We start from the raw sequence: 24,987 nt of genomic DNA, 5'->3' as shown, positions 1-24,987 counted from the left end.
AGTTAGAGGTTTATAGAGACAAATACACATAAATCTTGTAAGCATTCACTTTTTACGATGATTAATATTTTCACGAGTGGGTTCTTTATACAAATATTTGCTCGCAAGAAACTCTCTTACTTTCGAGGATTTACATTTTGGATGCTATCATTCAATTCCAGCCACCAAACTAATATTCCATTATAACATTAGAACAAAACCATCTATCGGAATATATATAGTAATATAAGTGCAAAACATCTAATACCATCTATCAGAATATACTAATATAACACAATGCATACAGTTACTACTAAATAGCCCTGACTACATTATTGGCACAATAATTAAAACCGCATTGGTTATTATGCAGCATTATTCCCCCATCCATTATATTGTTATTTACATCCACTACTAATAATAGTACTAATCATTACACTTTTCAATAATGGCTAGTCAAAACTACACGAATGGAGGAAGAAAAATTAAGCACTTGTATTTTGTACGTAGTCGTTGATGATCAGATTAGTGAGTTCTAAATATTGCCAAATGATCGGAATCTTGGAATTGTTAGGTAACGTTATTGATTAGAACTGGTATAATCTATGAATTACTTCTTGAGGGCGGCCTTTTCCCGGATTATCTATACTTCTCTCCACTCAAAGAACTTTTAGGTATTGAAGTTGGTTTAATGATTAGATTGTCTAACACTGTTCCAACTTCCAACTTCCCGACATCCCATGTGACAGCTTTTGGAACAAAACAATGAAGAGTCTGAAGTGGCAATCTCGGATTAATTGTCCAAAAACTAACAAGTAGCAAGACAAGACCCCTATATTCGTATTTGGAAACAAAGCCTCAATTTTTCCTTTTTGTCTCAAGTGATTGACTTGAGATAGTAACTCATCTTTAGTCATTCAATATTAGCATTCCTAATTAAATGAGAGTCAGTTCACACTTCACACCTACTGTTATCCTGAAAAGCTGCGGTTAAGCAAGTTAAAACAATTAACCATGTCCGAGGCCATATGAGCAACTTCATGGTAAGCAAAGAAGGCAGGAATTTAAGACGATATCATCTCAATACCAGTATTCTCCTCTGAATCAGGTACATCTTGAGGAAGGAGGCGAAGTAGTGGTAAAGGCAACAGAGAGCTGAGGTTGCAGACAATTATTAGGAGAGCCAAGTTGTCAAATCTGTCCTTGGTGACTCCAAACATCTGAGTTAGACCTGCACCAAGTAGGCCCCCAAGGGTACTTCCCCCATTGGCTATGGACATAAGGGTTGCAAAGAAAGTTGCTTCCATTCCCAGTGGACATATTCTTGCAGCTAATACAAGAACAGGCATGAAAAAAGCCTGAAAAATGTATTAAGTTAGACAGTCGTGAAATAGTTGCCACTTGCCGTAATACCATAATTCTATAATCAAAAGAAGCATTATAAGACAGAGGATTACCTGACCAAGAACAGATAGGATCAACGAATCTCCAATTGAAAACCACTCATCACTAATGCCAAACTGCCGGTTCAATCCGGTTACCAGTAGAACCTATCAAGACACCAGTTACACTTGAGTCAGTCTAAAGCACCAGTAATTAGGGCCAACAGGGAAGACACAACATAGACCTGAAGCACAGAAGATATTTTGGGACAAGTACCTGAGTCATCCCAAGAGCTGAACCAATAATAGCCGTCACAAGGAATATTTTCCTTAAAGGAACTTTCTTTAAGAAACTGTTATACAGTGCAACACCAATCAGTGATGCAACTGAAGTAACCAGCTTAATGCGGCCTAAGAATTCTGGTGTGAAACCAAGTTTATTTGTTCTACAATCAACAAACTTCAGTTAAAAACTTGCATCTTGCATGTAATAGTTATTTGGAAAGCAAACATAAACCTGGATTTGAGCATACATGAAATAAAACATAGCAGAACCTGACTGTGGTGTTGCCTGAAATAGGAAAATAAATAGCGTGGGAAGAAGAACATTAGGCTGCTTAACAGCTCCCCATAACTGGAAAATGCTACTTTTTGAACTCTCAAAGAAGCCATTGCCTAAAGAAAGACCTCTTGCTGGGCCATGTACAGGCTCCTCTTTCACAAGTACAGATACTGCAGATGTTATCAACGGAAGTAATGCTGTTACACCAAAAACGGACCTGGAGTAACCAAAAGATAATTAACTATCAGACTCTTGACGTCGCTCAGACCAATACAGGCATACAATATCTCAAAAGACTGACTATCCTACCTCACACCATAAGAATCCACAAGGGAGCCACTGAAGTAAGAACTGACAATTCCCCCAAATGCTGAAGAACCCCAGCATAGTGACTGAAGAGATCCTGACATGCTTTGAGACTCACCACGTGCCCGCTCAACAACCATGGAGTCTACGACCTACATCATACCTCAATCTTATATTCTGCAGCAAGAGGAACACTTCAAGCAAAAGAAAGATAAGCTACATTCCATTTGCCAGCAAATATTTCATATAGGTATATGTAATAACTAAAACTCAAGCTCAAGAACTTCGTCCCCGGTATGTAAGAGTGAAAAGATATCAACACAAACATGGAATATTATGATAGAGGGGTCTGGCAATGAGTGGCGCAATAGCCTGTGATCCAGCTAACCCTTAAAATTGGTGATACAAAGATTATTTAGTTTATCCAGCTTACATCCTCGAAATTTGCACTGAAAATCCATGTGATGTATTATTCCATTTCAAACTGATAATAGCTCACTCTAAGCTATGCTGTAGAGCTATTATTTCCAGAATACAAGAAGCAGCAGCGTCATAGCCTTTTACTTCCTTATGGTTCTGAATTCTGATTTGGAAATTCATCATTCAACAACAAAGACTTACTATGTTTCTCAGGAGGAAAGAGTTCCTATTAATAGATGCCAACGACATTAGCAGTGAGAAAAATCACATGATTTAAAAAGATACAAGATTTGCTTGAGGTGTCAATAGTCCACAGAAATTCATAAAAGTAGAACAGGTAAGCTGGCAGGTTGGAAAAGTCATTTGTTATAAGTAGTTAGCTCTCTCTGACAAGGTTAACATTAAGGAAGCAACTTATAGGTTTAGGAAACCAAGATCAAGTCATTTGCCTACGTCAGTCAGCAATATCCCAAAAACTAAAATGGACAATGCATGTAAGTATGATCATTCTCTTGATTATCTTTCATACTTCTTTAGAGTGTAAATAATAACAACCCATAGATAGTGAGAGATACAACAACTTATAGGCATCTACACTTCATTTAGATAGTTTGTGTATGTTCCTATTGTAACTTGGACCAAACACTGCCTAAACCTTGTTCAGCACACCATAGGAGTCTTTTTTCTAAAAAAATAAGGATCACCATAGGAATTGACATAGTCTATTTGTAGAATACTGATTAAAGAAGCAATTTCACATTCGTATACATCCTTTCTTAAGACATACACAATTTTAAAAAGCGAGTGCTTTAAATGAGGCGATGACACAATTCAATATGGTACAGGAGAGGTCCCGGTTTCCAGTCTCACCGCCAACTTTATCAAAAACTTTCACGTGCTTGGTCCATAGAAAAGAACATTGACTGCACGTGAAAGGACGGAGCGTTAAAGGCATACATAAGTCAATAAAAATATACCCTCTCTAAAAGTTTAAATATTTGGATGAGGTGGTCGCACAATCCAATAATTGAGCTTTTGAACATTTATCAGAATATCTTTCTATTTCAACACAACTGTTTAATAGACATGCCTCAGATCGTCGTCTCTGTCCCTTTTTGCCAAAGATGCATCTGAGAGACTTCGTTCAAAATTTCAATAGGCAAAACATTTACTTTATCCAGGTCCAGCTTAGGCGTAATTAGCAAGAACTTGTGAATTTAATGAATTAGAATAATGCAGGACATTGACCCTAGGGCGCATAATTTTTATATAAGATGGTTTCTATTTCACAACCTCCTAACCCATATTGAAGGTCCAAAGCCCAAAAAGACTGCTGTCAATCTCTCGATCCAAGTCAAAAACAGTTAAGATAAACAATGCAGCGAACAGGGTTGCATCTCGTAACTTGGTAACAAACTCATCATGAGACTCAAATAACTGAAACCAACTAATAACAAAAAGGAACTTACAACATCTGAGAAAGCAACAGAAAGAGAACCAATAAGTATGCAGAAAGCAGCACCGTACTTGCTGTCAACAAAGGTGGCCATAAAAAACCATGAGAGTGCGCCAAGGAGTCCTGATAATACCAAGTACGATCTTCTTCGGTAACCAAAGAGTGGGAAGGAATCACTACAAGACCGAAATTCAAGTAATGAAGAATTAGTTGCTGGGAATAATTAGTAGATGAATAACGATGAAATGCAAATTGAATCCAACCTGACGAATCCATATAAGGGCTTGATAAGCCATGGAAATGATGAGAAACCAGATATCACAGCTGTCTAGTTAAACACAAAAGTGTCAGTCCTTGTACTCAAATCAAAGGAAGAAGGTGCTAATGACAAATACATATGACACCTCATCAGACAGTTCCCGTTTAACATGCGCTCTATCAAATGAAGACAGAAATGCTTAAGCAAAGGTTCACAAATTGGCAATGCCTCATACTCAATATCTTTATGGAAAAAACTATGAATTAATTTCAAAAATCCATGTCTAATTTCATGGTTAGAGGCCCTAGATGAGGATGAGTAATATGCCAATAGGTTGACATTACATTGTTCAATCAGCTCTATTTAGTGTTCAACCTGATAAGAAATAGATAAATGCTGTTAAATGACATAAGATAAGCATGGTATACGATGGGTGAAAGTTCTATAATAAAGAAGAGGAAGACGAGGATGATAGGATGTGGCTAAATTAACGTAAATAAGTTCACATATTTACATGACTATTAAAGATAAACAAAAGCAATGTTAACCAGACTACATCATGATGATATAATTGGCTGAAAGTAGACAGAAAAAGTACATAAACTAGTGTCATTTACACTGTATTAGTTGAAGTTAGAAAAATCTGAAATTCTGATGTAGTATGAAGTAGAAATTTAGAAAATTCTGTAAAATCTAATATGAGAACAACAACTATGCATCAGTCCCAAACAAGTTGAGCTGGCTATATGAATCCTAACTTACCATATTTCTCCAATTAAATTCATCTCAGGCCAACATAAAATATCCTTTGATTTTTGTTACACAAAGAGAGATACAGTGGGACAGGAGGAGAAGAAAGAACGGTACTTATGAGATGAACCAAGGAAAGTGGAGATTTCATTTCAATAAACTTGTATTTCGAAATAACATACTCAGAATGTACCCTAAATTCAAAGTCCATTGATCAATTCAAGCTATGTAATTAGTTTTCCAACTCGAATGTGCAATTTTGGATGAAATATGAAGATTTATCTGCTGAAAATTCTTTTATTATATTGTAGAAGCACAACCAACAATGTAACAAAGTATTCAAGGTGAGGATGACATACCTCTGCAGGGTCTAGATGCAGGTTGTCCTTCAAATAAAAGCTAACAGCAAGATCTGAAAGGCCTAAGATACCTTGAACAAAATATACCATGGCAATTGCAATGTTATCTGGGGTTAGGTCCACCCCAAAGCATCTGACTAAACTAATAGAATATTTGTTCCCATGAGGGCCAATTTTATTGGATGAACTAGAATCTTCCTCGACAGTGGTTGTCAGAAGATCCTCCTTTCCTGCACATTTATAGATAAGGAATTTGAATATGAGCTCCATAATACCACAAGTATTGGAACCAATGCCAGCTTTTAGGAACATGAATATTATTGAGATGTGTGACCATAGAGTACACTGTTAATTACTTAAATAGTACTACGTCTCAACACACCCCTTCAGATCCCTAGAACAAGTATCAATTAAATACACAGATCCTGAGTCTGCAGTTGGTTTTACAACCTACAAGAAATTCAGGTTGATAGAGCCATTTCAAGTTGTAGTTACGGTAATTTCATGATAAGGTGCATGTTACTGCTTAGCAATTAAACAGTAGCCAATACTAATTACTCCTACTAAACACTTTGAAAGAGTTAAAGATCGTTCTTCCAGTATCACTCTCTCCTCTACTTTGGAAAGATTTTCTCAATGGTCTCCTCAGCTTCATGCTTCAAAGCACAATGGAAAACTTCAAGATGTTTCCCTACCGGTAATGGACTTGATTGAATATCACATGAGCAAAAATGTTCTGCAAATCATTTTTAGCATCTAATTGTGTTGTCGTGATTAATGAATTGGTAGGACAAGCATGAGGTCTCCGATTCAAATCCTAGTGGAAGCCAAAAAATTAAAAAACACGAGGTGATTCCTGTAGTATGACAATATGGATTTACGTCGCAAACCATATTGATTAGGAACTCTATATTCACAAGCTGACAATTTCAGCTGCGATTATCAAACTTGAAATTGTAATAACGAATTAGCTAATAGGTTCCCACACTATTTAACTCAAGCCCTTTCCTTTCGTAGAAAATGAGCTAAGAAAATATAATAACTGTAGTAAATTAATCTCACATACAAAATTTGAAATAAAATTGCGTAATACAGACATATCCGTAATTATGTATGCGTAACTTACGATCTATAGAATCAAGCAACGGTTCGGCGTCGTTGTCTCGTTCGACGGTGGTTTCCGACATTTCGACTGCGACTGACATCTTAATGTCAGGTGGAGATGACGACAGAATGCCGTCTCCGGCGAATCCGAGCGAGGATCGGAGAGAGGAGGAGGAAGGTCAAAATTGGATTTATGGAGGGGAAGATTGAGATTAAGTTAAAAGTTAATGTAGCCATTTAAAAAATTAATGTTTCAATTCGTAGTTCGTACTACCTCAGATTTTTTGTTAATAAGAAAATGGAATTTTAAAATGACTGGCTGATCCAGACCGAATCCAAATGCAGAAGTTGGCCCTCCACTCATTGATTGCTATGAGCAGGAATTAAAAAAATTTAAGATCGGTGACTTGGAGTAAATTTGGGGAAGATGATCACGTGTTTCATTAAAAATTGGAGCGATATAATGGATTATACATATTCTTATGCTTTCCGGTCCACTTTAACTAATTTATTTTTCTCTTAATTTGTTTTATTAGAAATATGATACCGAAACCCTTTGAAAAAATAATTTAATGACTTGTTATCTTATAAAAATTAAAGTGGACCTGAAGAAGTACATGTATACAAACTTAAACTCAAAATCATTCAAACTTATGATTATCTTATAAAAAGTTACCCCGCTAAATTAGTTTTTATCACTTAAAATCACTAACTTATGGTTTGTTAATCAGACAATAAATCCTCAAAAAATCTACTAAATCTAACCGAAAAGCAAGTAGAGTCATATATTTACACACTTTATGTTTATCTTAAATGTATCCATGTAAGGAGGATTAATATTTGGCTCTGCCTGATAACGAAAAAAACATCTTAGCCTTTAGCTGATTTCTTGGAACATACAAGTAAAGCTACATATGATAGACTCTTTCGAACCCCGCGCATAGCATGACCTTATTGCACCGAAATGCCTTTTTAGTCATAGTTGAACATGCTAGCTCTCTCATCCCTATATCTCGGAGATTAGTACGTTCTAAAAATCACAGATCATAGCTCCATCTTGGTCAACTGCTTTTCTTGGAAATTCTATTTTTTACGCACATCTCTTGCCTTTCTCTCCAAGTATAGAATAGTCCAAAAAAGCACACCAAAATTGACCCTTTCACTCAAATTTTCATCATAAATTTCACCCATGCAATTTGCAAAGCCTCCATTCCAAAATTATCCACCAAACTGTGATACTTTTAGTTTTGATTGTTCTCACTTTTACATTAGAGTTCCTGGAGAAGAGCAATAAGAAAATGGATGAAACAACTAGCAAATCAGAAGGAAAAGAAAGCGAATATGAATTCACTGAACTGATCACTCTCAGGAAAATTGAACTGTCAGATGTGGATGATTTCATGGAGTGGGCAACAGATGAAAAAGTCAGCCATTTTTGCATCTGGGATACTTACGCTTCCAAAGATCAAGTTTTGGATTATATCAAGAATAGTGCTATTCCCCATCCATGGTTGAAAGTTATCTGCATAAGAAACAAGGCAATTGGGGCAATATCTATGACACCAAATTCTGGTTTTGATAGTTGTAGAGCTGAACTTGGATATGTCTTGGCTTACAAGTATTGGGGTAAAGGGATTGTCACAAGAGCAGTGAAAATGGTGGCAACTACCATATTTTCAGAGTGGTCAAATCTGGAGAGGATTGAGGCGTTGGTGGATATAGACAATAAAGGATCACAAATAGTGCTGGAAAAAGTTGGGTTCTTGTGAGAAGGTGTTCTAAGAAAGTTCATGAGTATAAAGGGGAATTCAAGAGACATAGTAATATTTAGCTTGCTATCTACAGATGTTGTTCAACACTAGTCCCCTCAAGTTTTTTCATGTATTCTCCTTTTCCTCTTGGAGATCAAAAGGAGGAGCCAAAGGATTAAGGATTTTATTGCAATCTGATACTAGTAGGTTTAGCTTCTTTTCCAACTTCAAAGCAAGTCTTGTGGAAATATTTTAACTGTCATTTATTGTTTGATTGCAATTCGGAAAGTAATCGTATTGAATCATTGCCTGAATTAGTATTGTATGAACTATTGAAAGACTTTATGAACACCAAGCATAGAGATCCAAATCATTGTGTGATGGGTTTAAAGTATCTTAGATTTATATTTTGATGATCTAACAAACTTATTGTCAAGAATCAGATAAAGGACCTGATGCACACTTGGTATATTTATCCATCAATGGACTTAAGCTAATGTGAGTTGTATGACTTCAGATAGAAAAGAACCAACTCATGGACCTGATCCCTTGGAGCTTCCCTGACAGCAGTACGAAGTCAACTCTATAGCTAGAAAGTGACTGCTTGCACTGTACATGCTGCAGTGCAGAAACAGTGCAGCAGTCACTTCCCATTGGGAAGGACTTTTTACCAACCAAGTGTTTACATCATCTAAGTGATGTCATTCAAAGGATATTAACAAGAAGTATTACAACAAAACATCACTTGAACACTTGTGATATTCAAACAAAAGCATTCAAGATCTGATTATCCAGCATTAAAGTCACAAGTGCATCAAGAACAAAGTGCAACACTACTACGGACCAGTTCCATAACAAGTCTTTTGTATGTCCTTAGTTGAGTTGTATCTTTGTATTGGTTATTTATTGTAATTCCTACTTTGCTTATCTAGAAGCTTAAATTAGGAACCTCAAAAATCACAAACCCGTATAGCTTGTGTCGTGACTAGAGTTAGACATGAGTTGAAGTATTTGTAATAGGTGTATTACAAAGTGGCTTGTAATAGGTGTATTGCAAGTTAGTGAGGGATTAAGAATTTAATTTCTAGGTTGCAATAGGTTATAATCTAAAGATTGCTCAGTAGTAAAGTTGACTACCAGTGTAGGTCGTGGTTTTTTTATCCCCTTGAGCAGGGATTTTTCCACGTAAAAATCTCTCATGTCATTTACTTACTGTTAGATTAGCTAGTTCTGTGGGAACTATTATAGGACCAGGTCTCTATACAGTTTGGTGGACTTATACATTCTATCAATTGGTATCAGAGCGGGTTCTTTTTAAAAGGTTAATACCTAGAGAGGATCCTCACCATGGCTGCTCCACCAAACTTCGAGGAAGGACAATCAACTTACAGGCCCCCAAGATTCAACGGCCAATACTATGGGTGGTGGAAGACTCGAATGCATGACTTCATAATGGCAGAAGACTCCGAGTTATGGGATGTTATTTGTGATGGTCCATATGCCCCAACAAAGAAGGTAGGAGAACCTGCTGTAATGGTGCTGAAAACCAGGAAGGAGTACAATGACGCTGACAAGAAAGCTGTAGAGAAGAACTTTCGCGCCAAAAAGATTTTGGTGTGTGGTATAGGACCTGATGAATATAACAGGATTTCAGCTTGTCAGTCTGCCAAGGAGATATGGGAAGCTTTACAAACGGCACATGAAGGAACTACTCAAGTAAAGCAGTCCAAGATCGATATGCTCACCACTGAGTATGAGCTCTTTAGAATGAATGATGATGAATCCATTCAAGACATGCATACTCGATTCACTTCCATTATAAATGAGCTACACTCTCTTGGAGAAATAATTCCTAGGAACAAGCTCGTGAGGAAAGTTCTTAGCGTTTTACCCAGCTTCTGGGAAAGCAAGATGAATGCTATCACTGAAACCAAGGATCTACAGACATTGATTACAGACGAGCTAGTTGGGAATCTAAAAACCTACGAGATGAAGAGAAAGAAGGACAGTGAAAGAAGAGAACCAAAGAAGGAGAAGAACCTGGTACTCAAAGCTGAAAATAATGGTTCGAGTGAGGAGGATAGTGACATGGCATACCTTACCAGAGGGTTTCAGAAAATGGTTCGAAGAAATGGAGGTATACCAAAGAAAGGCAGTTCCAGCAAACCAAAGAATTATGACCTCTGTCATAAGTGTGGAAAGTTAGGGCATTTCATCAAGGACTGTCCTCTTCTGAAGCAAGAGCATTTCAAGCACAACTTCTGATAAAGTAGCCAAGAGGAACCCGGTTCCTGACAAATGCTTCAAAAGGAAAAACGTAGCTGACAATGTTGTGAAGCAAGCTCTTACAGCATGGGGAGACTCCTCCGGTGAATTAGAAGAAGAAAATGATGCAGGTGATAGTTCCATGATGGCAGTTGAAAATGAAGCAAATGAATATGACCCAATATTTGCTTTGATGGCTCAGTCAGACGATGATGAAGATGATGACAATGATGAGGTAAACTTTAGGGATGTTCAGAGGAATCTGAAATCCTACTCTCCCAAGAAACTCATGTCATTAGCTAATATTTTGATTGATGCATATCATAGTCTTGTGAGTGATAAGGATGCCTTGACACAAAGAACTTTAGTAAAGAAAAGAATTCTTTAGTGGAGAAAACTGCCATTACTGAGCAAGAAAGAGATGATCTCTTAGTGGTAATCGTAGACCTAGAGGAAACAATTGAGGGACTTAAAGCAGAATGTAGGGCTGAAAATTCTGAAAAGGGGAAGGAAGTAGCTAGTGAGGCACATATTAAACTTAAAAATGAGCTGAATAATGTGAAAACTAGTTTGTGTGTTGAGCTTGAGAAAAATAGGCAGCTTCAAGCAGAATTGAAGAAAGTAAAAAATGATCTTGAGAAATCTCTTAAGTGGACCTGGTCCTCAGATGCTATTACTGCCATGTACTTTAATAATGGTGTGAACAGGAAGGAATAGGGTTCCAAAGGGAGAAAGTTCCCTATAACCCTCATAGCAAGTACGTCACTGTACCTGATAACTGGCTTTGTACCCACTGTGGGAACAATGGGCATTTCAAGGAAAATTGCCAAGCCAGAGTCCAGTCTGTTCAGAAAAATAAAGTTTTTACTGAAAAAGTAACTATTGGAATAGGACCAGGTGCCACTCACAAAAAATGCATGTTGCCTGCATGGACTAGAAGAGCTCTCGTTCATCTCTTATCTCATTACAAGGGACCCAAACTTGTTTGGGTTCCTAAATCTAACCCTTGATTTATCTGTGCAGGGAACAGTGAAAGGAAGCAGTCAACAATGGATTATGGACAGTGGATGCTCTAAGCATATGATTGGGAATACCATGGACTTCCTTTCACTAAAAGGCCTGCAATGAGGGAATGTATCCTTTGGAAATGGGAAAAAGGGTATATTCTTGGTGTTGGAAAAGTTGGAAAGCCTCTCTCACACTCAATTGAGAACGTGTACTATGTAAATAGTCTGAAGTATAGTCTCTTGAGTGTTTCTCAAATCTGTGATAAAGGAAACAAGGTGGAGTTTTTGTCAAATGTGTGCACAGTTACTAATCTGGTAACTGGTGAAGTGGTACTAGTGGCCAAAAGATACAAGAACATCTACGTTGCTGATTTTGAGTTCCTACAAAGTGGTGATATGAGCAGTTGATGATGATGCAGAGTTATGGCACAGAAGGCTGGGACATGCAAGCTTCTCTCTTCTAAACAAGCTGATACAGAAGGACCTGGTTCGTGGATTGCCAAATTCAAAATTCAAGGAGCACGGAGTGTGTGATGCATGTGCTATAGGAAAGCATGTGAAATCCTCATTCAAGCCAAAGAAGGATGTCAGCACATCAAAGCCACTTGAACTCTTTCATATGGATCTATGTGGCCCTATGAGAGTGCCAAGCAAAGGAGGAAAAAGATATATTTTTGTGATAGTAGATGACTACTCAAGATTCACTTGGACATTGTTTCCCATAACCAAGGATGAAACCTTCGAAGTGTTTGCAGCCTTTGTCAAGAAAATCCAAGTGAAGATGGAATCAAAAGTGGCTTGCATCAGATCCGATCACGGAACAGAATTTGACAATGCCAAGTTTGATGAATTATGCAGTGAAAATGGCATCACCCACAACTTCTCAGCTCCAAGAACTCTACAGCAAAATGGAGTTGTAGAAAGGAAGAACGGAACCCTTGAAGATATGGCTAGAACAATGCTTATTGATAGTGGGATAGCAAAAACAACTTCTGGGCAGAAGCCATAAATACAGTCTGCTACTTGGTGAACAGGTGCATGATCAGATCCTTCCTGAACAAAACTCCCTATGAACTGCTCAATTGAAGGAAGCCAAAGCTGACTCACCTAAGAACGTTTGGGTGCAAATGCTATGTTCTCAACAATGGAAAGGATCGGCTTGGAAAATTTGACGCCAAAAGTGATGAAGGATTTTTTTCTGGGGTATTCCTCTCAAAGCAAAGCTTACAAGGTTTACAATAAAAGGACTCAGTGTGTGGAAGAAAGTGTTCATGTATTCTTCAATGAGACATTTCCATCTGGTGAGAAGAGCAACAAGGATGATCAAGACAGTGAGCCACTGTTGGTTCCAGGAGAGATCACCGAGATGGCAAATGGAAAGGCAGATATGATGAGTCAAATGAAGGAGACAAATGAAGACAATGCAACCTCTTCCTCTCCAACTCAAGAGGAACCAGATACACACATCACAACCACTGAAGTTGAAGAAAGAGTAGCTGATGCAGTTCAAAGTACCCCACAGACAGCAGAAAGAGGAATTCAAGGGAACCATTCAGGATTACCTAGTTCCTCCACTAATGAGATTCAAGTTCCAAATTGGAAACACAAAAGCTCTCATCCTCTCGACAATATAATAACCCCCCTTGATTCTGGAGTCCAAACTGGATCAAAAGCCAGAAATTCACTTGCCTTCTCTTCCTCTCCTAAATAGAACCCAAAAATATTAAGGAAGCCTTAAAGGATGCAGACTGGATCACAGCTATGCAGGAGAAGCTGCATCAATTTGAAAAGAATAAAGTATGGCACCTGGTACCTAGACCCTCAGATAGAACCATCATAGGAACCAGGTGGGTATTCGGGAACAAGCTTGATGAGCATGGAAACACTACAAGGAACAAAGCAAGGCTAGTTGTCCAAGGTTACAATCAGGAGGAAGGGATTGATTATGATGAGACTTTCGCTCCAGTTGCTCGTATGGAAGCCATCAGAATTCTCATCGCCTTTGCATCACATATGGAATTCACCTTGTTCCAAATGGATGTCAAAAGTGCATTTCTGAATGGTTTTCTAAAGGAAAAAGTCTATGTTAAGCAACCTCCAGGTTTTGAATGTCATAAACATCCTGAATATATGTTCAAATTGGACAAGGCACTGTATGGTTTGAAGCAGGCTGCTCGAGCTTGGTATGAAAGGTTGTCAAAGTTTCTCTTAGAAAATGGCTTTACAAGAGGAAAAATTGACAACACTCTGTTTCTGAAGAAACGAGGAAGGAACATGCTCATTGTTCAGGTATATGTTGATGATATTATCTTCGAGGCAACAGCTGACTCACTTTGTGAGGAATTTGCAAAACTCATGGAAAGTGAGTTTGAGATGAGCATGATGGGGGAGCTGTACTTTTTCTTGGGTCTTCAAGTGAAGCAGTCCATGAAGGGAACTTGTATTAGTCAGTAGAAATATATCAAGGAGATTTTGAAGAGGTTTGATATGGAAGCATCAAAGGTGATTGACACCCCCATTGCCATTGCCGCTAAGCTAGACATGGATGAATCTGGCTCTCCTGTAAATTAAATAATGTATCGAGGCATTATTGGATCACTTCTCTACCTCACTGCCAGCAGGCCAGATATTGTATTCAGTATAGGTTTATGTGCAAGGTTTCAATCAAATCCCAAGGAATCTCATCTAAAAGCTGCTAAAAGGATTCTGAGATATCTTAAGGGAACACATGACCTGGTTCTGTATTACCCTTCAGGTGACAACTTTAATCTTGTTGGTTATGCTGACGCTGACTATGCAGGTTACCTTGTGGACATGAAGAACACATCTAGAATGGCTCATTTCCTAGGATCTTGTCTGATTTCATGGGGTACAAGGAAGCAAAATTCAGTAGCTCTCTCAACAGCTGAAGCAGAATATGTTGCTGCAGCGTCCTGCTGTGCTCATCTCTTATGGATCAAACAATAATTGAAGGATTTTTGGGTATACACTGACTGTGTACCTCTGTTATATGACAACACGAGTGCACTCAACATGGAAAAGAACTCGGTCCAACACAAGAGAACCAAGCACATTGATGTGAGACATCATCTTCTCAGAGACAACGTGGAGAAGGGGCTTATTTGCATGAAGTTCTGTAGTACAGAAGACCAAATTGCAGATATCTTCACCAAAACTCTAAGCATGGAACATTTTGAGAGAAACAGGATGGCACTGGGGTTGATCAAGCCAAATTGAGAACCCAATTCCCTTCCCTATGGCTATGAAAATTACATTCATGTAAATCTAGCTAAAGTGTTTTCTGGCCAAGCTTAACTCACTTCTATACCGTTGTAGGTAGACACGCATGATGATTATAGAAGCTGAAGGAACAATGCATGAGCAGCAAAAGAGAGTTTAAAATCTTTTTAAAAAGACCGGTCAGAAACCTAGTTCTTGTACCACAGGTTAGTAGTCTTGTGTTTTTCTCATGCGTATCTCAAAAGAAACAAAATTAACTGCCACATCATCAACCTTTTCAGACCTTGTATATCACGTTTTTCTTTCAAATCTTTTCACTTCCCTCTGCAATGGTGCATCTTCCCACAAACCTACCGCCGTTTCAGAACCTGTTTCTCTCTTCCCTCATCATTATCCTTTTCCTCCTTAAAACCCCTTCATTCCTAACCTTGAGCGATCATCCCCCTCTCTCTCTCCATCCTTCCAGAATCTTCAATCTAACTATCTACCATGGCTGAAGAGCAAGCTACCTTACCCACCTTGGAAGGTAATATCTTCGACTCATCTGCCACCTTCGAAACACCACCAAAAATTCCCTCTTCTACCATTACTGACACCGATATATCCAAACCTGATTCCCTTTCACCTCTTATCTCTCTCACCACTCCATCTGACCCTATTCCTTCGTTAAGTATTGAGGACTCAGAAGCCTGAAAAGTCGACATTGTTTCTTCTCTGTTGCCTGATACTCTCAAAAACCAGAACAATGATGAAAAAAAGGGTGAAACTCAACAAGAAAAAGGGGGTTTTGAGGAAGATATTGATCAGTACATAAGTTCTCCAGAATTGGACATTGTTGCTCCCATATAATCTCAGGAAAAGGAGGCCGTTGAAAATATATTGGCTATTGCTGCTGAGGGACTGGTGAATGAAGGACCTTCTACCATGCCTGAGTCTTAGGGGGAAGGGACTTGGGTCTTAGGAGAAAAAGGAACAATGGTGCTCTTTGAACCAGCTGCACCTGAAGAAGCTACTGGGAACCTGCTGATGAACTTGATCCCCTCCCTAAGGAAACAGGTCAGGAATCATCTTCCTAGGTAAGCTTTGACCCTGCTCCTTCTCCTCACTTTGAGGCTGAGTCGTTGGAGTCTATCCCTCCTGTTGTGAGACCTAGTGATGAGGATGATCAGGATGATGTGGTTCTCAGTGCTCTCTTCAAGATTAGAAAGCCTGTGGTCACTCCTGAGTCCCCTTCTAAGAGACCTACCACAAGGTTGCAAAAGAAGGAGGCTTTTGAGTCTGTCCTGAAGAAAACAGAAGGAGTAGCAAGAAGAAGAAGAAGAGGCTGATGAAGGAAGGGGAAATTGTGTGTGACAAAAATATTCCAATAGTAGAAAAATATTCCCTGGTTGAGAGATCTCAAAAAAAGAAACAATCTGTTGAGAGTGCTTCAAAGGAAGTTGTTGAAAAACCAAGTAAAAAGTCCGTGAAAGGTAGTGTCAAGTCTAAGCAAGTTGTGGAGGAAGAATCTGTGTCTGATGGTGATATTCTGGTAAAATCAAGTGGTAAGGGCAAGTCTATTGGCAGGTCTGGCAAAAGGAAGTTGGAAACTATTGGAGAATCCGGTTCTACAAAAAAGGTGAAAAGTATAAGTGTACTAGGGCAAGAAAGGTTGAGACATCAAAAGGTACTGTGGGGTCGCACTTTTGACCCAGAGATTTCTGAAATGGCGGGTATGAGACAAATTCTTGAGATGGTGGAATTTCAGCAGTGGGGCCATCTGTTCAAAGAGGATGTGGCCAAAGTATATGAGGATGAGGTCAAAAGCTTCTATGCCGACCTCTTCACTGTTGAAAATGACCATATCTGTGTTTTAGTGAATAGAGTGGATATGATATTGGATGCTACTGTGTTAGGGGACATTCTCAAGGTTCCATCTGAAAGGTTGTCATCTGTGAGAGGTGCTTGTGGCTCTAATTTTAGGCGCGTCATTGTGAAATAAAAAGTTGTCCAGCATGGGGAACGGGTACACAAGAAGGCTCTGCTTTCTGTGTACCAACTATTGTTCGAGTTGGTTAACAAAGTTTTGTTCCCTCGTGCTGAAAGAAGGTTCATTACTGCCAAGTCTGATCTATACTTAATGGAAGCACTAGATGAGTTTCGTTCTATCAACTTGCCTGCCATTATGATTGAACATATACAGAAAATGGCAGCTTTCAAAGATGGGAACCATGGACTTCTGTATGGCTTTCTTCTCACGCGTGTCTTCAAATTCTTTGATGTACTCTTAGGAAATCCCAAGATGGGGACCAGGAAACAAACCTTCTCGAAAACTACACTGGAGGAATGTGAATGTATTGAAAAAGGTTGGAGGAATGGGAAGCACTACGACGATCTCACAGCTAATCAATGCCCAGAATAGTGCCATAGAGGAGATCAGGAAGTTAAAGGCAAGGAACGTCATTCTTGAGACTCAGCTTAGTCAGGCTATAGCAGCACCAGGACCCTCCAGTTCATCAAGTGAAGAAGTTGCTCGTCTGTCTAAAGAAAATGATGAGCTCAGGCAACAGGTGGAGAATCTGAGAGAGAAACTGCTCGCAGAGCAAATGTCCGCAAATGCTCGGATTGACCTTGTTCTCAACACTCTTGTTGCCTTCTCCAAGCCTTCCTCCTCTAGTGCCCCTCTAAGAAAATCTTCCAGTGACCAGTGTCAAGTTTCTATCTTTTATTTTGATGACTTGTGGTAGTTGTTTTTGTCTTTTTTGTGATGTGGATGGATTTCACCTGTACTGCTCCCGCTTTCAACAGTCCAAACTTGCCTTTGTTGTAATAGCAAAGGCTTATGTTTTATACAAATCAATGAAGGCTCTCTTTTGCTGTTAAATGCTTGTCTTTTTCTGCTTCTCTTTTCTATCATGTTGTGTGCACACATATGGCATGAGTTAGCTAGGCTAGACTTCTTTATGTTGATTGCTTGCTTGTGTATTTATAATGATTCCAAAAGAGGGAAGATAAATTGAAGGATAAATTGAAGCACGAGGGTCTGATTAAGGGGGAAGCGTTAGAGTCCGGGGGAACTTGTGAAGTTCCTGGTACTTTATCTGGTTTATTGTGCTCTGCAAATGGTTGTGAATTTTTAAAGTTTGTCATCATCAAAAAGGGAAAATTGATGGGTTTAAAGTATCTTAGATTTATGTTTTGATGATCTAACAAACTTATTGTCAAGAACCAGATAAAGGACCCGATGCACACTTGGTATATTATTCATCAATGGACTTAAGCTAATGTGAGCTGTATGATTTCGTATAGAAAAGAACCAACTCAGGGACCTAATCCCTTGGAGCTTCCCTGACAGCAGTACGAAGTCAACTCTATAGTTAGAAAGTGACTGCCTGCACTGTACATACTGCAGTGCAGAAATAGTGCAGCAGTCATTTCCCATTAGGAAGGGCTTTTTACCAACCAAGTGTTTACATCATCTAAGTGATGTCATTCAAAGGATATTAACAAGAAGCATTACAACAAAACATCACTTGAACACTTGTGATATTCAAACAAAAGCATTCAAGATCTGATTATCCAGCATTGAAGTCACAAGTGCATCAAGAACAAAGTGCAACACTATTACGGACCAGTTCCATAACAAGTCTTTTGTATGTCCTTAGTTGAGCTGTATATTTATATTGGTTATTTATTATAATTCCTACTTTGCTTATCTAGAAGCTTAAATTAGGAACCTCAAAAACCACAAACCCGTAGAGCTTGTGTCATGACTAGAGTTAGTCATGAGTTGAAGTCTTTGTAATAGGTGTATTGCAAAGTGGCTTATAATAGGTGTATTTCAAGTAAGTGAGGGATTAAGAGTTTAATTTCTAGGTTGCAATAGGTTGTAATCTAAAGATTGCTCAGTAGTGAAGTTGACTACCAGTGTAGGTCGTGGTTTTTCTATCCCCTTGAGCAAGGATTTTTCCACGTAAAAATCTCTCATGTCATTTACTTACTGTTAGATTAGCTAGTTCTGTGGGAACTGTTATAGGACCAGGTCTCTATACAGTTTGGTGGACTCATACATTCTATCATTGTGAGTGTTGTTTATGTCTGTCGAATTTATAGAGCATTTTGTTCTCAATAAATTTTCGTAGTTCGAAAAATAAACTGCAACAAAAATAATATGAAGAAAAAGAGATTTTATTGATAAATATTTGTGAGTAAAATTCTATGTATCCCTTGATTCTCCTCTCTAAAATTCTCCGTGAATCGAGGGCTTGAGAAGCATCTTTCTCAAATGTAGGATGATGCATACCTCATTGTGATGTATTTATTCGCCAAGAACGTCGAGCAGCACTTTGTTGTTATGGGTTGATCTCCGGGAATAACTCCGTTGATCACTCTTTTATTGAAGAACTATGCACTCGATGATTGATCTCTCTGTTTGTGGATGCCTTCACCAATTGTAGAGTGTTCTTCTCCAAATCTGAATCTCTTGAGAGTTATGTAACCCCTCTACTTATAGTTGTAGAGGATGGACAGTCCAGCTACGTATGAACTCTCTTGCTTGATTCTGATGGGCCCATATCATTTTAGCCACTTGGCGACCTGTGGTTGGTTCTTGCTTTTTGACTTGGATTGCCACATCATTTAACACGTGGCGTCTTTTTTTTTGGCTTGCAGTTTGACTAGATATGCCATGTCACTAGACACATGGCATGAGTCTGGGCTTTAAGATGAAATGAACCTTGGGCTTGAAAATAATAAAAAGGACTAATTTAACATGAAAAGCCCAAATTAATTATTTAACCCAATTGAATTTAATCCAAATTTTGATGTATGTTCTTTGTCGCGGATCCTCAGGTAACTTTCCATGTTCTAGGTACTCTATCACTAGTTGCCTCCAATCTTCTTCTTCAATCACTCGAACAGATGTATGATAACTTTCGTTGATTTGAAGAGCAAGAAGTCTTGGAATAACCCATCGATGACACACATATACCTTTGTTGACTCATTCTCTCCCAGTGCCATTGTCGTGGCCAAGTTAGCCAAAGCATTAGCCTTACGATTTTCTTCTCTTGGGACGTGGTTTAAGAACACTTGGTCGAATCTTTCAAGTAAACCAAAAGCATATTGATGGTATGGCAAGATATGTTCGTTCTTTACCTCGTAACTCCCCAACAGTTGGTTGATGATCAGCTTAGAGTCGTCGTAGATCTCCAACTGTAGAATCTTCATGTCTAATGCCATTTCGAGATCAACGATCAAAGCTTGGTACTCTGCAGCATTGTTGGAGCATGTTTCACCTAAAACAAAGGAGAATGGCAAGACTTGTCTTTCTGGAGAGATCAACACAATACCTTCCCCGACTCCATTACGACGTGCAAATCCATCAAAGAACATGGTCCATGGTGGCAATTCTTCAATGAACAAAACGTCTTCATCTGGAAACTCATCAGAAAGATCCTATTCCGCTGGAAGAGGGTGATCAGCTAGAAAATTGGTTAGTGTTTGTCCTTTCACAGCCTTTTGAGGTGTGTATGTGATCTCATATTGGTTAAACAATATGGACCATCTTGCTAGGCATCCAGAAAGAACAGGTCGATTCATCACGAACTTCAGGGGATCTGCTCGAGAGATGAGCTTGATAGTGTATGCTTTAAAATAATGCCTTAGCTTCTTTATCTCATAAAGTAACGCTAAGCATATTTTCTCAACAGGCGTATAGTTCAACTCAGCTCCTATTAGAGTTCGACTGAGGTAGTACAAGGCTTGTTCCTTTCCTTCCTCATTCTCTTGAGCAAGTAGTGTTCCAAGTGAACATTCTTATGCCGCGATGTAGAGTATCAATGGCTTCCCAAGCATTGGAACCCCTAACACAGGTGGATTCAGCAAGTATCTCTTGATGCTTTCAAAAGCCTTTTGACATGACTGGTCCCAATGAAAAGGGATATCCTTCCTCAATATATGATTGAAGGGCTGACATCGTCCGGTCATATTAGAGATGAACCTCCGGATGAATGCTAAGTTTCCTTGGAGACTTCGAAGCTCCCTCAAGTTCTTTAGCTTGGGCATTTTCTGAATGGCGTCAATCTTTGCGGGATCAACTTCAATTCCACGATGACGCACAATAAAGCCAAGAAAATTTCCTGAGGTAACTCCAAATGCACACTTTAGTGGATTTATCTTCAGGTCGAATTTTCTTAACCTTTCAAAAACAATTCGAAGGTCTTCAAGGTGGTAACGCCTACTCTTTGTCTTCACCACCAAATCATCGACGTAGCATTCAATGCTCTTATGAAGCATGTCGTCAAAGATGTTTTGTATCGCGCATTGGTAGGTGGAACCAGCATTTTTTAGACCGAAGGGCATCACTTTGTAGTAGTATATTGTAGCACCCCGGAAAATTTCGAAGTACTTAAGCGCTATTAAGAAAATTGATGTGCGCTAATTATATTATTTTGTGCGTAGACGATGACTGTTAATTTGATGGATATCAATTGGATATGATAATAATTGTACGAGGTATATTATAAGTGATGTGGGGTATAAGGAGAGCCATAGGTCTAAGTCAAGTTGAAAATTACATGATAGACTAAAGTTCCAAATAAATACGCACAAGACCAAAGTTTGGATGAGTATATCTACATATCACCAAATTTTCAAGTCTAGTTTCTAACGCTTCAAGCTGTTTGTCATTTGGACATTCCTACAAGAAGTTATGACCAAATTACCAAAGGCTGGCGGAGGAGCCTGCGGATGCGAACCATCTGAGGCCGCGTCCGAAAGAGAGGCTGGCATAGAAGTGCTACCATAGCGTCCAGGTCCGCATTCGAACTTCAAAGAGGAGTGAAGTAGGGATGCAAAGCATCCATGTCCGCATCCGAAACCCAGAAATCTCGACCTATAAATACAAGGTCGGGGGAGGGGAGTATTTTGTGTATTTGGGGGTTAGGGTTCTTAAAGTGAATGGGAGATTTTGAGCTCAAATCAAGTCCAATCAACCAAGGTAAGTTGTTAATGATGTTTTGGGTTGATTATTACTCAATATACATGAGTTCTAACATCATTCTTACATCCAAATACTAGATTTCTTCATCAAATCCTCAAGAACACAAAAATCACCAAAGTTGTGATTTTTCAAGATTGATCTACTAGAGGTAATTCCAATGCTTCAAACTCGTTTATTATGAGTAGTTAGAAGTATTTGAAGCATTTTTTATAAGTTTTAATGGTTGAAAGATTGGATTATAAAACCCTAGTTCATGGCATGAATAATACTTTTGAGAAAATAAGGGAGAAGATGAATGGTAATCTTGACGATAAAATTTACGAATACAATGAACCTATGGAATTATTTGTTAGCAAAAGATGGAAGTGATCAACTAAGTAATCACCCAAATTGTATATTTTGCAAGTGTTGATTATGGAAGACGATGAATAGTAACTTGGTGGCAATGGACAATTGATGTAGTATCATTAATGACTTCGAATGGGTATTAAAACATAAGAATGAAGTTGAATGGTCTAGCATGTAAAACTATTTGGCGATTTGAGTTGTTGGAAGCTTGTAGCCAACTTGTTAGCCATATATGGATGTTGATCAATATCTTAGGTTATATTTTGATGTAATTAGGATATCTAATTGTAGATATCAACTTGTTGGTGATGTTGAGAATTTTAATCAACATTGGAATGATGGAGGACGATTGAAAGCTTATGAATGTTAATAAAGCGAAAGCGAGGTAAGTTGATTAAAACTTACTCTTCTTGAGGGACTTTCTCTAAAAGCATATTTCGAGTTAATACTTAAGTTGTTTGCAAATGTGCTTTCGTGCTTGTGGGGACAAACAAGTACGGATGTTATTACGTTAGATATGTAGTGTCATGACGTTTTAGAAAATTTTATTTTAAATCTTGTTGGCAAAGTGACACTCAAGGCAAATGTTATAAGTTTTTATCAAAACTTATGTATTGACAAGAGTATACATATTTGAGTGCTAAAGATAAGTTTTCATGGAAAATATTTCTTTTGGAAATTGACAAACATAATAGCATTTGTGGTATCTTTTAAAGATTGATGTTAAATTGCTAAAGTCTTTAACATGTAAAAGATTATTTATTTAAATTTTGTTCAAAGGATTTATATTTTCTATAAATGCTATGATTTGATAATAATAGATCATTTGAGGCTATTATGCTATGAATCTATTTGAAGTATCAAATGTTTTGGGAGTTACTCGCGTTCACCGAAATTGACTTCGGATATATCGTATTCGTTGTCAAGAAACTACACGTGCCGGTGTAGGCGTAGATGGCCACTTTGTGGTATAGACTACGGCAGAGTGCTCTCCCTCGAGAGAGTACTATTTTGTGCTATTATTAGCATGGATGAGTCGATTCGTACGATACTACGATGAGACGACCTGAGCAAGTAGGGTATATGATACTTGCCGCTAGGTACATAACCTAGTTGACCTTCTTGTGTCGGTGATGGTATAGTACTCCCACTGAAAGGTAAGGATGATTTCCTTATGTTTAGGCCTAAGGAGCCGAAAGTGATTTCGATAACTTAAAATAAATGGAATAATTTTGTAGGATTTTATCCAAAATCTTGGATTGATGTAAATATTTTAAAAGTATATATGGTGGGTTATATCTCACTTGGTTGTTATTTAAAATAGCAAGGGTCGTGAATTGATAAAATTTCTTATCATTTTATATCAAATATTGGTGCATTGGTTTTATAACGTTTGTCCCAAGAACTTAAGTAGAGAGAGTTTCAGACACTTATTGAGTACCGATGTGGTGTACTCAGCCCTTAGCCCTCCTCCCCTCCTCCAGGGCCCCCCATTGGTGCATTGGTTTTATAACGTTTGTCCCAAGAACTTAAGTAGAGAGAGTTTCAGACACTTATTGAGTACCGATGTGGTGTACTCAGCCCTTAGCCCTCCTCCCCTCCTCCAGGGCCCTGCTTACTTTACATATTTTAGGATGATGTATGATACGTGGCATGTGGTCAGGCCAGGATGACTCTCTTTTCGAGGTATTATGAAGCACCACTTTTATTTCGTGGTAGCTATCATGCTCTTCCTTATTTTATTTTGTTGGAACTACTCCAACCGTTGGTTCTATTCTTTGGTATATAGGCTCCATAGATAGTTGTGAAAGGTTGTAATTGTGATGACCCAAAATATCATCTTTAAATTTAATAAGTAATTCTATATTTTAAGACCTCGAAAAGCACCATTTATTATTTCTCGACTTACGTGCGCAGTCCGTAAAATTTTTCGGAAAGTTTTTATGTGAAAAATGGATTAAAATGTGAAATAGAGCTTTAAAAACTCAACTGAGTTGACTTTAGTCAATATTTTGAACTAACGGACCCGGATCAGTATTTTGATAATTTTGTTAGCTCTGTATCGTGATTTGGGACTTGGGCGTATGCCCGGAATCAAATTCCGAGGTCCCTAGCTCGAGATATGGAATTTTGAAGAAAAATTAAAAGCTTGAAAGCTTAATGATTTTTAAGAAATTACTCATATTTGATTTATTGACCTCAGGTCCGTATTTTAGTTTTGGAGCCCGGTATAGCTCCATTATAATATTTATGACTTGTCTGCCGAATTTGGTGAGAAACATAGTTAATTTGACGTGATTCGGACGTCCGGTTGTAAAAATATAAGATTTAAAGTTTTCTTGAAAATTTCCTTTGAATTGTTGTCTGATTCATAGTTCTAGGTGTTATTTTGGCAAGTTGATGGCGCGAGCAAGTTCGTATGATGTTTTAAGACTTGTGTGCATGTTTGGTTTGGAGCCCCGAGGGCTCGGGTGAGTTTCGGATAGGATAGGGGATGATTTTCAACTTAGAAAATCTGGGTTTTTTGCAACTTTATGCTTCTGGTATTTCCTTCATCGCGTTCGCGAATGTACTCTCGCGAACGCGAAGAGCAAAATGGGCTGGCTGAATTTTCCTTCTTCACGAACACGAAGATTGGGTCGCGAACGCGAAGCTATGGGGAATTTACCCTTCGCGAACGCGAACAGCTCAATGCGAACGCGAAGCTTTAGAGGCCTGGGGGAGGGGTCAGTTGTCCTTCTACGCGAACGCAAGCACTGGCACACGAACGCGAAGGCCAGGGGGAAAATGCCTTCGCGAACACGAAGGAGGACTCTCGA

At 38.5% G+C, this 24,987-nt stretch overlaps 4 protein-coding genes across 4 annotated transcripts; 3 read left to right on the top strand and 1 right to left on the bottom strand.

The window, feature by feature from the left end:
* Positions 1–745: 745 nt before the first annotated feature.
* On the bottom strand, positions 746–7,014 carry LOC104087293 (folate-biopterin transporter 1, chloroplastic-like). The gene is made up of 9 exons (XM_009591712.4): positions 6,600–7,014; positions 5,474–5,703; positions 4,369–4,433; positions 4,119–4,281; positions 2,233–2,381; positions 1,895–2,140; positions 1,639–1,807; positions 1,437–1,529; positions 746–1,337 (listed from the first exon to the last, which is right to left on the bottom strand). The coding sequence occupies exons 1-9, from the start codon at positions 6,676–6,678 to the stop codon at positions 1,044–1,046; spliced, it is 1,488 nt and encodes a 495-aa protein (XP_009590007.1). The 5' UTR covers positions 6,679–7,014; the 3' UTR covers positions 746–1,043.
* Positions 7,015–7,581: 567 nt separating this feature from the next.
* LOC104087305 (uncharacterized) lies at positions 7,582–8,683 on the top strand. Its single transcript, XM_018767715.3, has one exon. The coding sequence runs from the start codon at positions 7,876–7,878 to the stop codon at positions 8,344–8,346; it is 471 nt and encodes a 156-aa protein (XP_018623231.1). The 5' UTR covers positions 7,582–7,875; the 3' UTR covers positions 8,347–8,683.
* Positions 8,684–9,675: 992 nt separating this feature from the next.
* Positions 9,676–11,721, top strand: LOC138894506 (uncharacterized). The gene is made up of 5 exons (XM_070179207.1): positions 9,676–10,465; positions 10,602–10,828; positions 10,954–11,214; positions 11,301–11,468; positions 11,617–11,721. The coding sequence occupies exons 1-5, from the start codon at positions 9,676–9,678 to the stop codon at positions 11,719–11,721; spliced, it is 1,551 nt and encodes a 516-aa protein (XP_070035308.1).
* Positions 11,722–14,174: 2,453 nt separating this feature from the next.
* On the top strand, positions 14,175–14,567 carry LOC138894505 (secreted RxLR effector protein 161-like). The gene has a single exon (XM_070179206.1). The coding sequence runs from the start codon at positions 14,175–14,177 to the stop codon at positions 14,565–14,567; it is 393 nt and encodes a 130-aa protein (XP_070035307.1).
* Positions 14,568–24,987: the final 10,420 nt, after the last annotated feature.

The sequence above is a fragment of the Nicotiana tomentosiformis genome, chromosome 6 (genome assembly GCF_000390325.3).
Source record: "Nicotiana tomentosiformis chromosome 6, ASM39032v3, whole genome shotgun sequence".
Classification (NCBI taxonomy): domain Eukaryota; kingdom Viridiplantae; phylum Streptophyta; class Magnoliopsida; order Solanales; family Solanaceae; genus Nicotiana; species Nicotiana tomentosiformis.
Note: the sequence above shows the minus strand (reverse complement) of the source record. Positions and strands in the feature narration are given on the sequence as shown.